The 24,219-nt window shown below is 42.1% G+C and overlaps 1 protein-coding gene across 6 annotated transcripts in view; it reads right to left on the minus strand.

Annotated features, from left to right (window-relative positions):
• The window catches only part of PTPN13 (protein tyrosine phosphatase non-receptor type 13), a 399,005-nt gene that overhangs the window by 240,971 nt on the left and 133,815 nt on the right, over nucleotides 1-24,219 (minus strand). For all 6 annotated transcript variants that reach the window (XM_073541467.1, XM_073541487.1, XM_073541500.1 and 3 more), the window contains one exon: nucleotides 17,141-17,310. In XM_073541467.1, coding sequence (XP_073397568.1) covers nucleotides 17,141-17,310 — 170 coding nt within the window. The remainder of the gene's footprint in view (nucleotides 1-17,140; nucleotides 17,311-24,219) is intronic.

Here is a 24,219-nt window from a genome sequence, read left to right on the forward strand (position 1 = left end):
TTTTTTGCGCTGTTTTTTCGCGCAAAAAACGCATGCTTTTTTTTTCCTATTCTTAACATGGGTGCGCATACACATGCGTTTGTACGCGCATGCGTTTTTTTGTAGTGTGCGCTCGGGCGCACAAAATGCACTCTGTTGCATTTTTTGAGCGGCCAACTTGCCCCCAAAAAAACGCATGCGCACGCAATGCTTTTTTTTTCACCCAACCACCCATTATAGTCTATGGGTGGTTGGGTGAGAAAAACCGCATTGCGTGCATTATAGTCTATGGGTGCACTGACGTGCGCATAGTAATGCGCACGTCAGCGCAAAAAAAGCATGCGTTTTTTTTAAAGACGCGCACAAACCCGCAAAAAACGCATGATGTGTTTTTTATGTGCGTTTGCACTGCGCACGGTGCGCAGCGCAAAAAAATGCAAGTGTGAAAGTAGCCTAAAGTAAATCTTTTGTCAAAAAAGTTAAATGTTCATGTTTTCCTTGCATGTTGCTTCAGTTCCTGTGAAGCAACTGAAGGGTTAATAAACTTATTGAATGTGATTTTGAGTACCTTCAATATGAGGGGTGCAGTTTTTAGAATGGTGTCACTTTTGGGTAAATTCTGTCATATAAACTCCTCAAAGAGACTTCAAATACATGGCCCCTAAAGAAAATGGTTCTGTAAATTTTGTAGGAAAAATGAGAAATCGCTGGTCAACTTTTAACCCTTCTAACTTCATAACAAAAAAAAATATGTTTCCAAAATTGTGCTGGTGTAAAGTAGACATGTGGGAAATGTTATTTATGAACTATTTTGTGTGACATAGCTCTCTTATTTAAGGGTATAAACATTCAAAGCTTGCAAATTGCAAAATGCCAAAAAAAATTGCCAAATGTTAATTTTTTTCCCAAATAAACGCAAGTCATATCGAAGGAACTTTACCACTATCATGAAGTACAATATGTCACAAAAAACAGATTTCAGAAATAGTAGGATATGTTGAAACGTTCCAGAGTATTACCACATAAATAACAGTGGTCAGAATTGTAAAATTTGGCTTGGCCACTCCGGTCAAAGTTGGCTCGGTCACTAAGGGGTGAAAGCATGGATCAGTAGCCAATCTCGTGCGATTATAAGAGCGGTCAAGTTATAAAGGGTATTGCAGAGGTTCCCGTAGTAGAAACAACATGGCTCTGACAACATGGCCTCAAAGATTCAGTATCGCACAACTATCCTCCATGAGTTAACACTACTGTATGACCATCTGCACACTGTGTGTCCAAGGAACATATTCTTTGGAAGAATCTACCCAGTGAAAGAAGACGGGCAAACAATGGCCTGTGTCTTTTCTAGTCTTGCAGGCCACATGAGAGCTGCGCTCTGCTGACTCTCTAATAAACACACCTTTTCAGCTCAGCAAATCATCCATGTTTTTGAAAAAAGTGGCTGATGGAGCACTTTGGGGTAGAATGAAAGGACGGGTCAAGATTGTTCCATACTCATCAAATTGTTGTGGATCCCACTGCAATTAGCAGGATACGATGAAAAAAATCTAATATGCAAGGCCTGCTTGACAAGAAAGAAAAAGGTGCATTCTTTGAGCACAGGATCATGTTTCGCTTATGGGAACTAAACAGTTGAAAATTTAGTCACAATCCTATCCAAATTTACATTCTTTTATGTGCGAGAAAATGTCTGGAAGTTGACCAGACATTTTCATTCTCACTTATTCCTTAATTATCTTGTATCATTTTAATTTCTCTCTCTACTGCCATAAAACTTGTTGGACCACATGGATTGTCATTATCTCACTGCCAGTAGGACATTCCATTGCTAAACAACGTCAGAATATTTTTTGAAAATTAGCATTCCGTCCATCAGAGCTAGCTAATTATTCAGGAACCAGGAGGCTGATGCCCATGAAAATTTGATATGAGTGCAATTTTTTTTGGGTTGTGTTCAATTGCTGTCTATGCATCACACAATCAAAGACTTTAGAGGCATTATAAAAAAAAAACTGCAAATGCAATGAGTGTGGCCAACAACAGGGATCAAATTCAGTAGTTACAAGACCTTCTTCTAAACCTAATGAAATATGTCCAATCTAATAAAATGTCATAAGGCAGCATGGTCCAGACACAGTAGCCCCATGAAATTGTTTAGGAGGCTGTTCTATTGCAGTCAGTCTCTGGCAAGCTATGGTTGACTGAGGAGAGATTTCTGGCAAACAACATAGGAAAATACTACAACATTGCTCACGGTTCCAATATTGACTCATTTTGTGTAACACTTGTGCCAAATTGCCTTTCCAAAATTGTTAAGAGACACAACATTGTAAATAATGAGGTATATGTAACACACATGAACAATCAAAATCTGAGGAAACTGCCAACTGCAAGCCACAAAGAGAAGAGGCAGAAATGAGAGGACACAGTTCGTATGAAAAATTGTGCTAAGAAATTGTGTTTATATTCTAATTAAACATCTTTCCCTGTATGTCATTGTCGCAGCAACCATACTTAAAAGGGGGTGGCCTTTTTTCTCCTCCCCTTCTTGGGCCAATACTCACATGCATGTACACTGATGAGCAAAAGGGTAACAATCTTTTGAACATTTGACTTCATCTTAGTTAACTCACACAAACTTGACTTGCAACTATCTTGCATATGGTTAGTCATGCAGATTATTGGCATGTCACTGCATTGTTATTGTTGTGCTCCTTTAAAAAAAATAAAACAAAAATCAAAATTTTAATTATCGTTATTTTGTAAATCCACCTTTCTGGGCATGCCCTAGATCTGATTCAAGCATGTTTCAACAGAAATCTGCTCCCAAATCTCTTCTAAGCATTTCCAAGGTTGGTGCATACTGGTTGACTCACTTGGGTATGTATACAGCTTTTTCTTCAACTTTAGCCACAAGTGTTTGATTGGGTTGAGGTCTGGGGACTGTGGAGGCCAATACAGCACCTCTACTTTATTTTCATTGAATCATTTCTTCGCCAATCACGACGTATGCTTCGGGTTGTCCTTCTGGAACACTATGTCATGCTTTTCATACTCATAGTACTCGAGTGTACGAAGCAACTCGTTTTGTAGGATACTCACAGATAGCTCAGCATTGAGACCACCATCAATCCTGTTCAAGTATCCAAAACCTTTGAAACAACCCCATATCATCATTGTTCCTCCACCAAATTTGACAGTTTCTTAAATTTCTCAAAACATTAGTCCCATTTTCCCTCGTTTCTTCTAGACCCATTTGCACCCATCAGAGCCTAGTCTATTGACTTTCATTTCATCACTCCAAATCAACAGTTTCCAATCTTCTGTCCACTTTTTTTTGCAAACTCGAGCTGACGCTTCTTATGACAATATTGAAGTTGAGGCTTCTACAATTTTGTTCAGGCCATCATTCCAGACTTGTGTGACATGTGTTGCACACTACTTGAATGGATGTCTGTGATCTCACTATGAGGAAGCATACGAGCCACCTCCACGGCCATGTTTGCTGTGCCAGAACTGATAGACCTTGTGATGAGCCAAACTCTGCTATTTTTTCTGGACGTCCACCTCTTGGCTTTTGAATGGATGGACGGACTTCATTTTGTATTCTTCCAACTGTCATGGCACTCACTTGATGCAGTTTGACAATCTTCTGTGCCGAGAGACCGCTATCGGTGAGCTGTATGATGTGGTTTCTCTTTTCTTGGGAAATGTTCTTCATAGCTGCTCCTCGATTCGAACCAACTGACCTTTTGCTTGTGTTAGAACAGGTTGTAATTTGTAGTTTATAAAAAGAAAAAACATATTTCCACTACCAGGAGCAAAACAATAACAATACAGGCACATCCCAAGAATCTGAATAATTAATCCTATGATAACTAGTTAAGTATGTACTGTATGAGATAGCCAAGATTATTGTCACTAAAATGATGGTAGTCTCACATAAAAATAAATAGTGGATGATTAGATATGGAGCCTGAAAGTCAAAAGTACAAAACATTGTTACCCTTTTGCTCACCAGTGTATGTTATAACATGTTGTGCCATGAATACTCTGCCCTCAGACCTAGTCATGTGTGCTGGCATCAAAGCCCTTTTTCCGTAAGTGAAGAGGCTCTGTTTGGAACTGTTAAGTCAGGGACGTCATCAATGAAGCACCACAAAGCGGATGGGTACAGAGACCCATGAGGCCAGGAAGCTGCATTGGATGTGTAGAATATGACCACTAAAACCAAAAGTAAACAGATGGACAGGGGACCACCAATGTTACGGTGTTGGAATAACAGAGGAATTAAGAAGGGAATATTGCTTTATTGAGTCTGGATACAGAAAATGCGTTTGATCAACTAGGATTGTTTTTTTAAAAGCGTATTGTATGAAGGGTTGTTTCTTATTCTCTATCAAAAGTTTCTACTTAAACTCAATGGCAGTAAACTTCTCCATACTTTTGCCCCATGCTTATTGAATTATGCATTGATTTGCTAGCAACTTCAACATATCTCAATCCAAAGACTGAGTAGGTAAGGTTGAGGGACAGAGACTTTAAGTTACAATGGTTCATGGAATACCTCATTTCAACATTACACACACACACACACAATACATTACCCAAAATGAATGCAGTCACACAAGAATATGGAGGTAGTTTATCTGGTAATAAAGTTAACATAAAGGAGACTGAAACTCTTCTTTTAAATATTCCTCCTGGCCAATTATAGAGACGCCAAACAAACTTCCCGTGCAAATGAAAAAATGAATCTCTTAATTATTAAAAGACAACAATGCACCATACCATTTATGCTCATAATTTCCAGCATTTCTATATAGGAATGTGACCTTTTATTAAAATGGCCCAAGCTTTCATTATTCTTTTTCTCATACATATCAAAATACTGATGCTCCCCAAATTCCTTTATTTATTGTAGACTCTTCTGATTACAGTTCCTTTGGGTAACCTAAGGGCTCTGCAAGCTTTTCTTATTTATTTCCCATCGGCTAACAAGCCTTACAGATTTACAAAATTTAATGTACTAGTAGGCAGAAACATTGAGGCTCTGGCAGTCCCATATTTTATTATTATTGGCCAACTGCTCTGAGGAGAATAACTGCATGTCCTCCAAGCTAAGTAAAATGAAATTGAGAATCTCTAGCTGGCTGCTGTACACCCTAATTCACCTCTATGGACTGGTCCATTTTGTCCTCCGACACAAGATCTTTTGGGTCCCATATCATTCACTAGGGATATCTCGAAGAAATATTCTAGGAGGTTCCCCCTTTCAAAATCATATCAATCCTTACCTTTACCATCCCTCTAGTTCCAACAATCTTACATTAATTATGTTTAAGAATTGGTATCAAAATGGCCTGTTCCAATATGATGATAAAGCCGTTTACAAAATTCACACCATACTGACATTTGAAGAACTACAAGCCAAATACCAATTGCTGACACAAAGCAAATCATTGACTTTGTTCAGACATTATTTTGGGGTTCTCAAGTCTCCCGGCCTCCAACCTTTGAATACAGGATCTTCAAATAAAGGTATTTACATCTACCGTCTGTGTCCACTATCCTCCTTGGCAGCACACCAGCACCCCTTCTTCTATATAATGTCCCAGACTGTGATATTCCTATGGATCCCTAAGCTTTTCTTTAGAATATAACACCAACACCTATGGATTCACCATATTGTACTTACAGATTTTGATGGCAGCTAAATGCCTTATTATTAAACAAAGGAACAAAATGCTAATCTCTATGCTAGGATAAAAGGTTGAAATATGGAATACATTATGGCCTATATCAATGATTAACTGGACAAATTTAACTGTATTTGGAAGTTTTGAGATTGGGACTCGCTTACTTAGTAATTATAGACTCTCTCAAGCACTTTACACAGACTCTTTTTCATTTTACAATTGAGACAAGCTTGGATTTTGACGTGTTAAGGCCACCAAACTAATGTCAGCCGAACTCGCTCATATGGGAAAGGTCGGACAACAGTCTAATGTGTGTGGGGGTCTCCAAAACCTTCCCTGACAGATGATATTGCGGAAGAGAAGTTACGGCATGTCAGACTTCCTTTTGTTCTATGATAAAGGTTGGCATCGGCTCTCAACGACAACACAGGATAGCTTGGCATTTTTCTTGTGTATGGCCGACAGCTTTCTTTTGTGTATGGCGTTTGTGTGGGGGCTTTAACCAGATTTCTCTCGATTCATGACTACCTGATTTCTAACAGCCAATATTGTTATTTTGTTTGTCCGATTTGTCTCAGGCAATTAATTGACTGGCTAATTCTGTTCCAGAGAAAATATTTTATTGTTATACTTTTGAAAACCCAATAATGAAACAATTATGAAATTAGTGAGTATTGCTTATTGTTCTAATTTATTTTGTTCCCTGCTGTTTGACATTTATTTTACATCCTAGAAAACCTCTTTAACTATTGAACTCTATTACATACAAAGACAGTCATATAGTGGCTCTAATAAAACAAATAAGCAGAAGTAACTGTTTCCTTAAAAGGGTAACTTTACTTTTGCTAATAAGAAGTTAAAACTTGTCGAACTTTATGTGAAGGTACTGTCACACTAAGCGATATCGCTAGCAATATCGCTATAACTTGTGACGTTATAGCGATATTGCTAGCGACATCGCTGTGTGTGATACTTACCTACGACCCACTCCCCCGCTGCTTATCGCTGATCGCACGAGAACGTCCTGGACCGCTTCTCGTCGTCAGCTTCCTGCGGCGCTTCCTGTGGAGAGACAAGCGACGAGCATGGAGCCAGGCGGGAGGACGCAGGATCGCCTGGTGTGACAGGTAAGTGGCGACCCCCGACCCCTGCTATGTACCAGCGATCCTGACCGCATCATATCGCTGGTCGGGATCGCTGGTACATTGGTAAGTGTGACAGTACCTTAATAGTAGTCAAATGCTACTCTGGAGAGCTGATCTCAGTGACAGACCGGAGATAAGGGGAAACAAAGTTCTGTTTTCAATGCGGAGTCTGTGAGTCCACAGCAGAAAGGATGAGCTATGTGCATGTACAGCTACGGACATGGACCAGACAATATAAAGGAATCCTCAGTTGCTGAGCTCAGGCCAGGCTTTCTCTATGAAGTTCTGTCTTTAAAACTCAATTACAGCTCCAGCTTTTTACCAATGCTTGACCATGTTTACTAATCATCCACATATTCTCCTGTGAAAAAAAATCAGAACTTTGCGCAATCTCCTCAGCCAAGGCAGACATTAAGGTTAAGTTCCCACTATGAGTGTTTGGCAAGTTTTTGACAATATGTAATTTCGCTGCACCTTACAGTTCCAGCAAAGTGAATACGATTTATAGAAATCTCATGCCCATTATGCCTTTTTTATTGAATTATATTTTTGATCAGCGTAAACTGACCTGCGGTACGTGTTTGAAATCCAAAACATCTGTAACAACCCTACTGGCATTGCTGCATGGCCTCCCATTCCCCACTCACCAACTTGCTCACTGCTCCAGGCCTTGCTGTGAATTCTGTTTACCGGCAGCTCCTTGCCTTGCCTCCTGTCTGCTGTGTTCATGTTTCTTGACTGTGTGTATAGGGGGGCGGTGCCGCCTGAACTCTCTGCTTCTTATGGAGTCAGGGTGCACCTGGCTAATGTGTCCCTGACCAATTAACTAGAGCCCTCTACTATTTAGGCCTGCCCTATCCACTGGAACATGGCCTGTGCAATGTCTAAACTCAGTATTATCTCTCATTTTAAATTCACGAAAAGAGAGAACTTTCTAATCTATCTAGGTATTAACCTAATTTCACATAGAGCGTCTCTGCCTTCGACACAGTTGACCACTGCCTCCTACTACAGATCCTCTCTTCCTTTGGCATCAAAGAACTCGCCCTATCCTGGATCAACTCATAACTCTCCAACCGCACATTCAGCGTCTCCCACTAGTGTGGGACTACCTCCTCATCCCACCCACTCTCAGTTGGAGTCCCCCAAGGCTCTGTTCTAGGACCCCTACTCTTCTCAATCTATACACTTGGCCTGGGGCAACTCAGAAAGTCCCACGGATTCCAGTACCATCTTTATGCCGATGACACTCAGATCTACCTCTCTGGCACTCGGAGTAACCCTTGACTCTGCCCTGTCCTTCAAACCACACATCCAAACTCTCTCCACCTCCTGCCGTCTCCAGCTCAAAAATATTTCCAGAATCCGCCCCTTCCTCAACTCTCAATCTACTAAAATTCTTGTGCAGGCCCTCATCATCTCCTGTCTCGACTACTGCAACAGCCTTTTCTGTGGCCTCCCTGCTAACACCCTCTCACCTCTCCAGTCCATCCTTATCTCTGCTGCCCGATTAATTCATTTCTCTCCTCGCTACTCCTCTGCTTCTCCCCTCTGCAAATCTCTTCACTGGCTTCCATTCCCTCAGCGTATCCAATTCAAATTACTAATACTGACCTACAAGGCCATCTATAACCTGTCTCCTCCATATATCTCTGAATTAATCTCCCGATATCTTCCCTCACGTAATCTCCGATCCTCCCAAGACCTCTTTCTCTCCTCCACACTTATTCGCTCCTCACCTAACCGCCTCCAAGACTTCTCCCGAATAGCCCCCATTCTCTGGAATTCTTTGCCCCAACACGTCCGGCTATCTACCACACTCGGATCCTTCAGACGGAACCTGAAAACCCATCTCTTCAGGAAAGCCTACAACCTTTACCAAACTTTATGCATTACTTTAGAGCTGCACAAATAGCTCAACTAACAAATACATGTTCACAAACCAAGATGGGTACATTTGGAATCTTTTCTCCTCAGACCTTTGTCCCTACCGGGCCTGATGTGGTCTATAGAGAGGCTTCCAAAAACCATACACACTCTTGCACCCTTTGCAGCTCATTCCTTCACTCTTTGGAGAAAGGCCAGATTTAAATTTGAATTGCAATCCACGCCTTCTGCATTAATCTCCCTGTTTCGCAACCCGATGTTCCTCCCTGGTCTGGACCCACATCTTTTCTCCTGGTGGATCTTGAAAGGAATTTCCACTTTAAAACATTTATGTTCCCCTTTCAACATACTGTTGGATATACCTGAATTCATCCAAAAGTTTACCCCTCCGGTCAGAGAGTCATGGCACATGAACCAGTTGTTTCACTTTGTCCTTCGACTCCTTCCTAACAAAACTCCCTTGAATATCTCAAGTTATGAGCAAAAATGTATACACGACCCTATGGGAAGGGGTACGATTTCTTTGTTGTACTCCATCTTTAACTTTCCTCATAACAAAGAAAAATTGAGATACATGTCCCAGTGGGAGGAGGAATTGGGGTTTAATTTATCCTTGGAGGATTGGAGATCGTGCTATGATACATTGTCCAAGGGTAGCCACCAGTCATCTCTTGTCGAAACCTCACTGAAAGTTCTCCACAGAAGCTATCTAGTCTCGCCTAAAGTCTACAATATATATCCAAATGTATCTGCTTTATGCTTTCGAGGATGCAACCTCCAAGGCGACATGAGACACATATGGTGGACCTGCCAGGTAGTCCAAAGTCTATGGCAAAAAGTTGGACTATTGATAGAACGGATGTTGGGCAAGAAATTGGGATTAGATCCTGCTGTCTTCCTATTGGGAGCAAAACACCCGTCACTTACTAAAAACTTCCACAAATTACTAAACTTCCTTTTTATGGCCACCAAAATCCACATCGCTGCGAACAGGAAATCTTCAGTGTTGTCAATTGTACTCGTGAAAGAAAAAATGAATAACATTATGCTTTACGAACGAATAGAGGCTACAAGAAATGACATGTGGATTAGTTTTGTTAATACCTGGAGGCCTTGGATGGAGCTAGACCCTAATACACAGATGGATCAGGTGTTGCGATTTTCTCCTTAATGTTGTGGGCGGGGAGGGGGGCGGGCCCTAGACTAGGTCTCACCCCTATTCTTTGTTAATATTATGACAACAAGTGCAATGACCTCCATTACACCTTAAACTGTGGACTCATCACTTCTTTCCTAATGTGTTATTCCCTCATGTCTTTGTCAATGTTCTCTCTCCCCACATGTCAGATATGTTTTATTATGTACATTTCCATTTCCCCTGCGAGGGAAAAATTTACTCTAAACAAAGCTATGTTTCCAAATTTAAAATGTTCAAATAAAGCCTTATTGAAACTAAACTCAGTTAGTATCTTGCTACTGAGCCTGCCAGGTCCTCTCCTGTGTATCTCCTCCTTCTCTGGTGGAATACTCCTAGCCTTGCTTGGTATTCTCTGTTTACCCGCCAGGAGGCATAATATCCTGGTCTCTGTGTCTCCGTCCTAGCTTTGTCTTATACCCAACCTTCCGCCCTCCAGGAGGCAGCATTTCCTGGACCCTGTACCTTGTCTTGTGCCATCTCCCTGTCTGAACTCTGTCCTACCTTTGTCTCCCTGTCTGTGGCTTCTTTCCTTGCTGTGTCTTTCCTTGTGTCCTCTGTCTGTGCTCTGCACCCTTGCAAGCCCTGTCTGTGCTCTGCACCCTTGCAAGCCCTGTCTGTGCTCTGCACCCTTGCAAGCCCTGTCTGTGCTCTGCACCCTTGCAAGCCCTGTCTGTGCTCCTGTGTGAACAGGTCCAACCCTGTTCTGTCATACTCCACCCCCTCCTGTCTGTTCCAGTACCCGCCCGCCCGCTTGCCCTGTGTCTCAAGCTGTGCCCGCCTGCCCTGTCTCAAGCTGTGCCTGCCTGCTTGCCCTGTGTCTCAGCAGCCGTGCCTGCTTGCCCTGTGTCTCAGCCGTGCCTGCTTGCCCTGTGTCTCAGCTGTGTCTGCCTGGGCACCAGCCGTGCCTACCTGCCTATCAGTCACACCTGTCCAAGTGACTTGCCCCTGAGTGGGATCAGCAGCCACAGCCAGACACCACCCTGGAGTGGCACCTGGCAGCTGCCTACCGCACAACCCTGACCTCACCATTGGAGGCTCCAGAGAAGACCAAGGCAGCTGCCTTAGTCATGCCCCTTCCAGGGTAGTCTGGTCTGTGGCACAGTGGGACCACAACCCCCCGGCTCGCGCCAATCAGCCAAGGCGCAAGCGTGACAACATCAATCTCTCTAGCGGGTAAGCGGAATTCTAACTAGAGATTTTTCCCAGAGAACTGCATTAAAGATTTTAGTGCGTTTCTGCTAAGGAAAACCGCCTGTGATTCGCACATTACTGTATCAATAAAGTTTTGTCAAATGATGAAAGAAGATAATTTTATTGTGTGTAGGCAATCTAAAATAAAGACTGTGTTTCGGTCATACAATGACCTTCATCAGTAAGACAGAATGCCTTGGATGAGCAGCATGTCCTGCGTCGGTGAGTAGCACTGCTCATCCAGAACGTCCGTCATTACCATTACACAGCATTCTGTCTAACTGATGAAGATCTTTGTATGACCGAAACGTCGTCTTTATATGGATTGCCTACACACAATAACATTATTAACATTATCTTCTTTCATCATTTACATTAGTGCCAAGTTTTCTCCAAGATTTGTATGAGACAAGAACCTACTCTGGCACCGTCCACAGGAGTGCCGTGATTCCTATTTTAGTTAAAGTTTTGTCAAAGCTATATATCTGGAAATATTAAAAAAACAGCATTATTTAAAACATGCCATGCCAAAAAGAGACAAAAACCGCAGGTCAAAAACACGACTAAAAACGCATGTTAAAAAAAAAAAAAAAAACACTCAAAAGCGCAAAGAAAAAAAGGCAAGTGACCAGAGCACTGCTCTGAAGCTGGCTGCTTAAGATCCGTGCAGCTTCAGTCCCCCCTTGCTGCTCTGATTCAGAAAGCACACAATTCAGTTAAAGTGAACCTGTCACCTCGTTTTGCCGCTATAAGATGCGGCCGCTGCATTTCAGGGCTTATCTGCAGCATCCAATGTCCGGTCCAGTGGGTACTGCAGTGCGGTCAGATAGGCCCAGCGCCTGCGCACTGCAGTTGCTTTGCTCTGCCCTCAACAGGGCAGATCAGTACGCCTGCACAGGAGCACGACACGAAGCAAGCAGGAGGACAACATCGCATGAAGATGGGAGACGCCGGACCCAGACCTACGACACTCATCGGAATGGAACGCATCGGACAGCCCCTTCCTCCCGGTTGAGTATAATAAAACTTATTTTTCTTATCTTTCAGGTCGGACCGGGGGCTTATCTACAGCATTATAAAATGCTGTAGATAAGCCCTGAAAGGCGGTGGCTGCTGGTCCGAACTGTCAATCAAGTAGGAGTGCATTGCCCCCAACAGGCAGAAGGGTGGAAAACAGGGAAGAAGTGCGCTCCTGAAGATTCCTCATGGGGAAAATCCTTTTAATCCTTGTACTGATGGGAAGGCGATGCACTTGAGACAACCAGAATTTTTTTGTTTCCATTTTCCCACATTTATAGCCATGCCATGACAGCCATATATTTTATTTTATTTTTTGGCAAACAGTGTATGAAGTAATGTTTTGGCAAGATGAGCTCTAGTTTTTTTACACATTTATGTCAAGTTTTATTTTGGGTTAAATTTGTGCCCCTTAATTGATGTGATTTATTGATCGCTGTATTTTACTGATTGTTATAAGTACAGTAATACCAAATATGCATATCAATATTTACTGCTCTGTCTAATAAAAATGTGATACTTCAAATTTTTTTTGTACCATTATTGCACTTGTTTGTTGACTGCAATTTTTTTAAAGCCAGCTGTATAAACCATTGTTACTCTACTGCTTTATTAGTGAATTCTCCCATGGTAGGGTCAACATCCCAATGCACTGTGGAAATGTTTGAAGAATTTGTTTTTTTCCTTCAGATAAAACAAATCTACTGTCTGATAATTATAAGCAGAAGGCAGCAGTTTTAGGCTAGTATCGGATAACCGTAGTATAGAAAAAAAAGACACGAGAAAAGAATGAGATACTTGTGTATAAACCAACCGTGACTCAGCCAACCTAATAACTATTACTTTCAGCAACATGAAAGAAAAAGCCTTGTGCACTCAACTGAAGCAACAGCCCTCTCGCCCACTTTACCTGAAATAGATAAAGTGGAGCAGAGAAGGCCAGGCAGGAAATGGGGGCAGTAAGTACTCAGCCCTGCAGCCCACACATGTGAAAAAAACATTATATCGCTATTGAAAGACAACATTGTACTTTACATGTTGTATAGAGATGATATTTTTACAATCAATGCTATGGCCAATTCTTCCAAATGTCCCAGGAGCCATTTTTCCAGACAACATTGTGGTACCGGAGCAGCGTGCATGGCCTGAATGTGCAACCATGGTGTGCAGTGGATCTTCATGACTTGCGTGCCCAAGTGGCAATTGATGTGAACATTCCTTAGACAATCATTAATGACCTCACTGATGGCAGCCAAGGTGTGTAAGCGTGGGTATTTCTGTACATGGGACTAATGCTCGATACTGAATAAATCTAGGTGTTCTTCTCCTTCTTGGTATTGCGATTTCAATGTCGAGGACTGTATACATGTCTGCACTTTAGAGTTGCAGAATACTTTTATATTAATTTTAATCTAAAACACCCCTATATTAAATCAGATAGATAGAATTGAATATGGCTCTTTCGCCTTCCACTGGCAATGTTAAGACAGTAGACAGAGTCATCGGCCAAGGAAACTTCGTAGAGAAGACACATTTAATTCTCTTCAAAATTGGAAGATGTCCAACACTGCCATCAGCACATAACTGGTATCAAACAGAAAAACTCAACTACACTGATCTACTATTTGGAAAAAAGTCTGGCCAGAATTGGTCTTCATGGAAAAATTGTAGCCATAAACCATGGCTTCGACATGGAAACAAGACCAAGTTACTTAACTATTCACAAAAATAGGCAAATTTGAAATTGACAAAAGTAATTTTGAATATACTTAACGAGGATGTCAGGTCCAAATAGATAAGTCTGCTGTTATTCTGTGTAACTGCGACTTATGAATTGCCTCAGATTCTGAGACGGGACCAGAGGGAATGCATTTGTTATACATACTCCCAGCCAGAGCCCGGCCAGTAGGCGAGGCCTCGCTCCATACACTTGTACTGAGTGACGCTGCTCCCCAACGAGTGACGAAGGTGTCCAGTGGATGTGGTCGGCTAGAGTATGCGGCCTCACACAATACAAGTTTATGGAGCGCCCACTAAACTTGCTCTGGCAGGGAGTGAGTATATATGGACTGCAAACTTATCGATTTGCACCAGACAATGCCTTTAATATCAACTAATTATCAAACTGAATTTTAGTTCAACAGAATGTGAAAACTAAAACCCACAATATTTATATATAAATGCACACACTTACTGCATTTTCTGACTATAAGAGGCACTTTTTTCCTCCAAAATTTTAGAGAAAAGTTGGGGTGCGTCTTGTAGTCCGGACATATTTTGTATATCTATGTCCCCTGTGGCAGGGGGGGGTAATCAAAGGAAGCAGGAGATGGCGGCTAACACTGTGCCCCCTGTTAAAGAAAATTCATATTTACTGCCCTCCACGCTCATAGTCCTGCCCACCTCTATACACACAGAAGCCGGAGTAGAGAGGAGGGACGGACTATGGACGTGTGGAACAGTGACTATTTATCTTCTTTAACAGCGAACCCAGTGTTAGCCGCAGCCGCCGGGTGATCACGTGTGCCTGCTATTAAAAGGAATGGAAGCCCCACCCCCCGCAAATAGAAATAAAATAAGGGGGGGGGGGTCTCATGGCAGCCCAGACCTAATCAATAGTTCCTTATAGGAATGGTATTTAGCATACTAATGGCTGGTTTTGGGGTCAAACAAAGGTCAGCAGTTTAGCTGTGGTAACTGCCACGAGCAGTCCTGACCGTTTTTTTCCAGTTATTGGCGCCCAGTTTTAAAAGGTTTTCATTGGTGGATTCCGTTTTTTTGGCGGGCGAATTAAATGTATAAAAAACCCTGTTTTGGTGTTATTTCTGCATACCGGAGCTGTTTGAAGAAAAGAAGATCCCCCCTCCCTCCCTTTATTCTGTTTTTTGTTGTGATGTGATATTTGTGGGAAAATCGCCCTTTACAAGGGTGGATTGGTTTCTTTTGGTTGGTAATTAAGTGATGGTTAGTAGATAATTAATTGATTACAATTTTATTATTTAAGTAACCCTAAATAAAGCATCACGGCCATTTATTCCCAAAAGTACTTGTAGTCTAGTGTCTTTATTTATTGGGTTGGGTTTGGGCTGCCATGAATATTCACTGCTCTCCACTTTCATGGGCATGGAGAGCAGTGAAAATGTATTCTCTTTAATAGCAGGCACACGTGCCTGCTATTAAAGAAGATGAATATTCACTGCTCTCCACTCCTATAATCCCGTATTCCAGCAGCTGACTTCAACATGTGAGGGCACATGGCAGTGACGTCATGAGCTGTTACATGCTGAAATGAGCTTCGTGCATCAGAACAGGACGCCGTTGTGAGGGAGTGAAAGGAAGGTAAGTAGAATTGTTTATTTTTTTATGTGCGCAGCGTGAAAGGGGCCATGTTTACCAGGATGGTGGATGGAGGCTATTCACACAAGGATGGGGATGGTGGCTATGTATACCAGGATCGGGGGGGGGGGGGGGGGGGGAATTTATACCAGGATGGTGACCATGTATACCAGGAAGGGTGAAGATGGCCATGTATACCAAGATGGTGGCCATGTATAACAGGATGAGGATGGGGGGACCATTTATACCAGGATGAGGATGGTGGCCATGTATACCAGGATCAGGATGTTGCCATGCAGACAAGGATAAGGATGATTGCCATGTCTACCATGATAAGGATGGGGACCATGTATACCTGGATGGGGGACCATGTATTCCAGGATGGGGACTGGGGTGCCATGTATGACAGGAAAGGGGAAAGGAGGCCATATATAACTGGATAGGGAGCCATGTATACCTGGATAGGGACATATATATCAGGATGGGGAGAATATATATACCAGGATGGGGAATATTACCCCTATAGTAATGTCAGCAGCAGCTCCTCCCCTCATAATAGTGTGTCAAGACCACATTTTTTGCTTCAATTTTTTTTCTGTTTTCCTCCTCTAAAACCTAGGTGCGTCTTATGGTCCGGTGCATCTTATAGTCTGAAAAATAAGGTATCCCACCTTCTAAACCCCCAACTGAATCAATTTGTCAGAGAGAGAGATTTTAACTTTGGAAATGGCAAATTCACACAGATTGGGTGCAGATGGTGATTTGTAGCTATTACATAGGATAAATACACATATAATTTTGCCATTAAAGAGTTATAGAGACAGGTTACTCATACTGCAATCATCTATTAAGGCCACATAAAGTCAATCATTAACAAATTAAAAGCATCTGTATTCTGGTAAGCAAGACAGTCTCTGAATCAGCTGTCTAGTTACTGAACCATGCCTAAGGGTACCGTTACACTTATGCACTAGCGATCCCGACAACGACATGGATCGCTGGTGCATCGCTAAGTGGTCGCTAGAGAGCTGCCGAACAGGCAGATCTCACCAGCGACATAGCAGGGGTCGCTACGTACCTGTCAGACGCGGCGATCCTGACGTCCTCCCGCCCGCATCCACACGCCGCTCGTCGGCGCCACAGGAAGCCCAGGAGGAAGTGCCCGACGAGAAATGGTCCAGGATGTTCTCGCGCGATCAGCGATAATCAGCGGGGGAGCCAGTCGGAAGTATCACATGTAGCAATATCGCTGCTACGTCACAAAACCAGTGACGTTACAGTGATATTGCTAGCGATATCGCTATGTGTAGCGGGCCCTTTAGGTTGCTACACCAGGCAAATGTCAGGATTAACAATTACCATTGTATATTTCCCATGTATACAATCTCTGAAAAATAGAACATTTTGTTCACTGAGAGAGACAGACGATACTAGCTGCCATCTAATAATGTAGTAAGTAATTCACAGATAAAAGAATATGCTGACCCAACTATGAGAAATGGCCATAATTCACACAAATTTATACAAACGCAGCAAAAGTCAAGGAACTTAACTTCCCAAAGAACAGAGCATAACTTCATTTTTACATGTCCCCCAGGCAATGTCTGGAATGTATTGTCTGAATTCTTTTCTAAAAGGGGGTCTTTGTTTGCAAGACAACAGTATCAATGTGCCTAGCAAGTTACCTTTTCTATATCGGCAAGAGATGACAGTGACTTGGTCTGTAGCACCTCAGGTGCTGTGAAGGCGCGCAGGTCCTGATTGGAAACATTTTCATCCGTGAAAGTTATGCTTCCGGAGGGCAACAACAGCAAAGACCAGGGGGAGATAATAAAGCTGAGACTTGCAGGGTCCGCTACACAGAAACAAGAACAACAGTGTTACCAAAAGTACTCTGCAGATGATGTAATGATAGAAAGAAAGAAAAACTATTTAGAAATGGACAAAAAGAAGGTTGAATAAGAACAACAAACTAAACACTACTGAAAGAGGTTTCTTTAGATAAACCATATATTATGACATATACGTGAGGGATAAAATGCAGTCAGGAGACATCGGCAGGATTCTGCGCTACCAAAATCTACTATGTTTCATTTTAACAGCTTTGAGCATGTTACATAGTAGGCCAATCCTTGCAAAATTGGAGGGTACAGAAAATTTTTACCTAATCAGTATGGGCAAAATAAAAAAACCACCTACTCCAAATGCTCCACAAATAATGCACACTTGTACTGTCGGAGAAGAAAAGGATGCTTCCATACCTCTATGACAACATTTACATGATTTAAACCCACCCTGCCATCCATTGTTGCACCCATTCAACCACCATCCATACATAGTCTATTAACAGAATAATCAGTAAACAATTGTAGTGTATATGGCCATTCGGTGCATAATAAACAATGGATGTGATCAAACAGGGCGTAGTATTTCTTTTTATGTGGAAAATAAGAGGAAGTAGATTTTAGAAGCCTTAAAGGGGTTGTCCGGGCTTTTCACATAATCTCAGTGCATATCTGGGCTGCAGAATGCTGACAATAATGGACAGTTCTCATTTCAGTGCCAGAACACCCCCCCCCCGGACGGTTTTCTTACAAGCAAAAGCTGATATCTAGCAAACCCTGCAAACTGGCCACAGAAGGTAAATTACTTATTGCCAGCATTCTGCAGCCCAGATAAGCACTGAGATTATGTGAAAAGCCCGGACAACCCCTTTAAGCTGGCCATATAATTTAAGATGACTGTAGGCCAAATAAAGCTTCAACCAATTGTTCAGCCAACAGCCATCTCAGCTGACACTCCCATTCACAGGACGACGCTTGTAGCCTCTCTGAGAAATCGGCCAGCTGACATCTTGGCTTGTGGCTTATCTCAGGGAGAACAAATTGATCAGCAGTCCGAAACTGAACAAGCACGAGTGACATGTCTCCAGACCGTCGATTGGCGCCGCCATAAACATTAGACTTCTGGTTGAATTCATCAATATCGGCGGGTTCAGCCGACTTTAGTCTAATATGTGGGGGCCCTTATACCATACTAACATAGTATTTTTGTAGTTTTTGCTACGGTACTGTTTTCTTGTACAGCACAATACAAGCAGATGAGTTTTAAAAAGCCACAATAGCAAAGTAGAAAAAAATACTGACATCACTTCTCCATCCTAAAGCTGCCCTTACATAAGTGTCAGATTAACAAGCGATTCCATTTGTCTGCTGCATTACAAGTGCTTTCAAAGGCAAAAGAAGAATAGATGCAAAACTCTTCTGGCATTGGCTTCACTCTCATGAGAGCAAAGGATCGAGCATGCTAAAATCCAATCTACCCAATCATTCCATATCTCTAGTAAACGTGTCAGGAAACCTCTGTGCACAAAAGGTAATTGGCTGGTCCTGAAGGAATCTGCAGGTTTATCCAACATTTAGCCAATGTTTATGGGAAATGGGACTGAAATTAATATCTAAAACCTATATGAAACAATCCTAAAAATGAACGATCATTTAATTTAGATATGCAACTGACATGAATATACATTTTACCTGGTTTTGTATGTGACTTGTATGAGCCACGACAGATCATCAAGGGAGCTTGATGCAGTAGAGAACGGCCTATGGTGGCAGGCCAGGCTACTGCTATGGGGCCCGCACCGGGCCCCCCCTCCGCACATCAGCGCCCGCACTGCCTGACCGCACAGAATGATGGGAGTGGAAGAGTCTGTGGACGTTCCCTCTTTCATCATCATTGTTCGCGCTAACAGGCGGAGGTGACCTCCGACTGTCAGCACGATCAACGATGATGCAGGAGGGAGCGTGAGCTGATGTTTCCACTCCCATCAATCTTCCACAGCGTCTGATGTGTGAGGCGGAGGGGTGAGTATTGTATTTATTTATTTATTTTTTTTAAATCAGCAATTGATAGACATAATAGCGTATGGAGGACCATGAGGGGGGCATTATATTGTATGGAGACCTTGGGGGGTGCAGTATTCTGTATGGAGGACCATGGAGAGAGCATTCAATTATATGGAGGACCATGGGGAGACCATTATATTCTATGGGGGACCATGGGAGAGCATTATATTGTATGAAGGACAATGGGGGTGCATTATATTGTATGGAGGACCATGGGAGGTGCATTATATTGTATGGAGGACCATGGGGAGGAGTGCATTACATTGTATGAAGAACCATGAGGGGAATGCATTATATTGTATGGAGGACCATGGGCAGTGCATTATATTGTATGGAGGGCCATGGAGAGTGCATTATATTGTATAGATGACCATGGGGAGGAGTGCATTACATTGTATGAAGAACCATGGGGGGGTGCATAATATTGTATGGAGGACCATGGGGAGTGCATTATATTGTATGGAGGACCATGGGGAGTACATTATATTCTATGGAGGACCGACAATTATTTATTTTGGGGGGGAAGGGGGTGCAATTAGATGTTCTGCTATGGGGCCCCATGATTACTACATTATGTACGTCCCTGGCTTGATGCATCTTGCAGTATATTGTGACCAGATATCGGTAAGTGCGGCCTTTTTTTCTGTGATGTTTTTTTTTGTTTTGTAGAGTTTTTCATTGAAAAGCCACACAAAGATAGGAACAAACCGCTGCATACTTCCTATATTCTATTATACACTTTGCATCTTAATATAATCTTAACTCAGTAATGACTTGGCAAGTTTGGCATCACAGACTGTGGAACAATTTCTAAAATTATCCTGTGTTTTGGGATGTGTGGTTTGTCTCATCCCCGGAGCTGTTTTTCATCTTTAGTCAAACATGATGCACCGCTATTTCTGTCAACTTCTGGTGAATATAAATAACTTTGGATAATCTAATAGTCAACATGCTTGAAAGTCGGAAGTCATCTTCTTCCCAGGAGACTAAACCGTATCTAGATAATAACAAATTCTAAAGTGCTGTAATATATATATATATAAATCCCAATGAGTTTCTACCAAATTTAATGTTGTTAAGCAATCCTATTAGGGTGTTTTCAACAGTTTTCTGGAGTAAAACACGTAGAAATTGCATTTGGTACTTTTACACCAGTCCAGAGTAACTCCGCCAAAGTGGTGAGCCCCATCCAGCAACTTCATAAAAATATTCAGAACATTGGGGGTGTAAATTAGGCCAGAAATGTGTGATCATTTGGCTGACATCCATCTGAGCTGACTCCCATACAAGGAGCGCTAGGTTGGTCAAGCGCTCCTCTATAATCTATGAGAAAGCGACTGACTGACATGGTATCTGTCGGATTATTCCAGGGAGAACTATATGATCGACATCTTACCTGACTATCAGTCGGATGGCGCTCGCATACACCGAGCATGTCAATATCAGCAGGTTCAACCGGTATTAATCTAATGTGTATGGGTGCCTTTAGAATGGATATGCATGAAATTAGCTACTATGAAAAAAGCTCCATTGCAGAGCAAACATCTTTATGATGATAATGCTAAAATGAATACACTGTTGCCTCCAAAGAACTGCCAAAGTATACAAATAAAAGGTATCTGCTACGGAGATTAAATAGGGTACTGGGCAACCTACCCTATGCCAACATAACGTAACATGGTGATAAAAGGTAATCTCCTTACTCAAAAGCTTTTAAAATAACAGCATATAATAATCTCAGTAGTAGATTAGTAGTATATTATTATTATTATTATTATTATTATTATTATTATTATTAATAACTCTAACTGTAGTAGATAATAAAGCAGTATCAGTTATGACAAACTGTAAATGAGCATACCAAAAATACAAGAAACCAACTATGCAATGTCAATAGGTGTAACTAATAACCGTCTCTTGTGGATGTTGCCTTGGACATCAATATTTATAATGACAGCCACCCATGCATGTCTTGCAGCTGCTATAACTTGTAACTAACATTTAAATAGACTATTTTTCTAGACTACTATTATCATCCTATTAACATTGCAGAATTGGTTTCTTGTAGTCGTGGCATTCTCGTTTACATTTGGTCATAACCGATACTATATTATGTACAGACACCACGGAGGAATGAGCGATCCTGTGAAGCTACTGCGCACAAATGATATCTCGGTTCGCAATGTCGACGACACGTCCACATCAATCAAAGCAGGAAGATGCAATTAGGGGCAGAGAGGAGGGACAGACGCCGCAACGAGGACGCCCATCAGACCGGACCACCCATATTTACATACGGCACCGGAGCATATCAAATGGTATTTTTGGATTATATGGGGGATAGAAATGTTTGTGGGATGCAACACAGGAGCAGTTAAGATGGTGCAATTTGTTCATAGGCTCAAAATCTGGTGACAGGTTCCATTTAGGCAAAAGAGATTGTGCTTTAAAGGGAAGGTGCCGCGCTATATATTTTTGAATTAAAAATTATTAATACAAAACTATATGCTACTTAAAACTGTTTTTTGAAATTTATTGATTAATTCTTCAGCCGCTAAAGGCTGCTATATGCATTTGCGTGTCGGAGCAGCACACTTACAAACCTCAAATACAGCAGCCCCTAAACATAGGAAACTGGTCGCTGTCTGACAACATCTCCTGCATTGTCGCTCCCTTCAGCTGTGACTGAGCAGACCTCTTGGGCAGTCCAGGTCACAGCAGTGGGAGGAGATGGGTGCCGCTTCTTTTTAAGCTCACAGCTATGCTAAAAGCTTAACTATCCCCATCAATGCTTGCAGTGCTCAGTGTAACAGGATGCGGAGGTCCGGGATTAGGTAGTGGCGATGAGTGAGCGGTGTTTGCAGTCTGACAGTAGTTGTACAGTACCAGCTGCTGATTACTGCTCCCCACCGTGTTCAGACCACAGCAGAGTAAGCATTGTCCTGCTGTGCTCTAAATACTGACACACGCTGCGTGAAACACCTCAGAGCCATGTATCTGATGCCCATCATGCATGATACGACCCAGAGCCGTGCATCTAAAATCAATCGTACTTGATATGCTTAAGAGATGGGCATCTATTGCCAATCATGCTTGATACGCCCCAGAGCAATATATCTAACGTCAATCATGCATGATATGCCCCAGAGCCGTGCACATAATGCTTATTATGCTTGATACGCCCCCAAAGGGAAACTAACAGTGAGTATATGGTATTTACACACCCGATTCCAACACATGGCATAAGTGTATATACGGTACCCCCGATACGGTCACTGTGAACTCCAAAATAACCAAAGACTACTCGCTGCCACCACCAGTCTTCTTTTGTACAGGCAGACCAGAGGGTTAGAGAACAAAAGGAACAGAACTATTAAACGATAAGCAGTGTCTATAAAAAATATACAAAAGATTTTAAAAAAGGAGAAAAAAAAACAATACAGCATACTCGTATACAGTTACATAAAATAAAATGGGTTTAACAAAAGAACTTATTATGCCGATCACAGAGATGATTCAGTTTAGTGAAGGAGAGCACTTCGGTTGGAGGAGTTCCGTGAATGGTATTCATGCATACACCGATCTGTACCTCTCCTCAGGAACACAGATCATAATTTGCCTTGATCTTTAATCAACACCTGAATTACACCCACAACCCCCCCCCCCTGATGACCTCACGTGGGCTGAGTTGTGCGATTTTCTCAGCCTTTCAGGATTTTATGAAATTCACTACTTATGTGATATCTCCACTCTTGATGACACCAGAAGTTCAGATCACGGCCATATTTTTGAATTGGGATTTTACCTTTCCATAGACAGTGAACATGACATGGTTGGTGTCAGTTATATGGCCACTATTGATTTGGGGCTTATAGGCAGGTGTTACAGTTATGAGAAAACATGCATATTTGCATATTTTTCCCCGAATAGCCCCGAAGCTGAAAATGTATGTCCCGTCAAAATCAGATATATACAAGCCCCAATATTCATAATTTTCCACTGGTGACACCAAGTCTATGGTAAATGTATAACCAAAGTCTCATTTCAATTCAGTACGTATTTCCTGGGGACAAAAGCCTTTTTCCACTTTTCTATCTATATGTAAACACATGTACCTTTTTGTTATCCAACCCTCTAAAAAGTTCTTTCCTTTCTTAATTTCCTGTCCATTCTATAAACTCTACGCACTATAGATATCCTTGTTAGTACTGCAGGGGTCCTTTACTTTAAAAAGTAGCCTTTTGGCCTTCAGAGCTGCCTTCAATTGGTCCAAAAGTTCAATGTAATTGATTGTGGAACCTGTTGTGAACTCTCTTGGTCTGACTTTTGAGGCAGGGCTCCCTCTGGTGGATACTGCTAGTAGCGGAGCTGGTCAACATGATGTTAATCCAACAGCTGCAGAGGATAATTGGAGGAGTGGGGGTAGTAACTGGGACTACATAAGCGAGCAGACTTCTCTCAGTGGCTGCCGGTGATACTCCTTTCTTTGCTTATTGAGGATTTCTGTCTCCTGCCTGATCCTGCATTTTTCAGCTAAGTGTCATTTACTAAACCCTTTGCATCTGATTTTGCCTTGCTGTCAGGGGTCAGCTTGCTCCCCCTGGGGCTGCTGGCTCCTGCCCTGTATTTTTGTATCTTGTGTTTGTTTGCTCAGTCCCCTGCTGTATTAGCCTGTTGCTAGCCACCAGTTCACACCTGAGTGCTGATATAGTGGGGGCGAGGTTGTGCTAACCTCAGTATTTTTGTACATCAGTCGTGTTGGAATTTTTAGGGTTTTTGCGTGATTGCAGACAGTGCCTTTTCTGTCCTGTCCCATCTAGTCAGTGTGGGCCACATCATTTGCTCAGTCTATTTTC

This window comes from Dendrobates tinctorius, unplaced genomic scaffold (genome assembly GCF_039654945.1).
Source record: "Dendrobates tinctorius isolate UK_male_01 unplaced genomic scaffold, ASM3965494v1 ptg000011l, whole genome shotgun sequence".
NCBI classification, from domain to species: domain Eukaryota; kingdom Metazoa; phylum Chordata; class Amphibia; order Anura; family Dendrobatidae; genus Dendrobates; species Dendrobates tinctorius.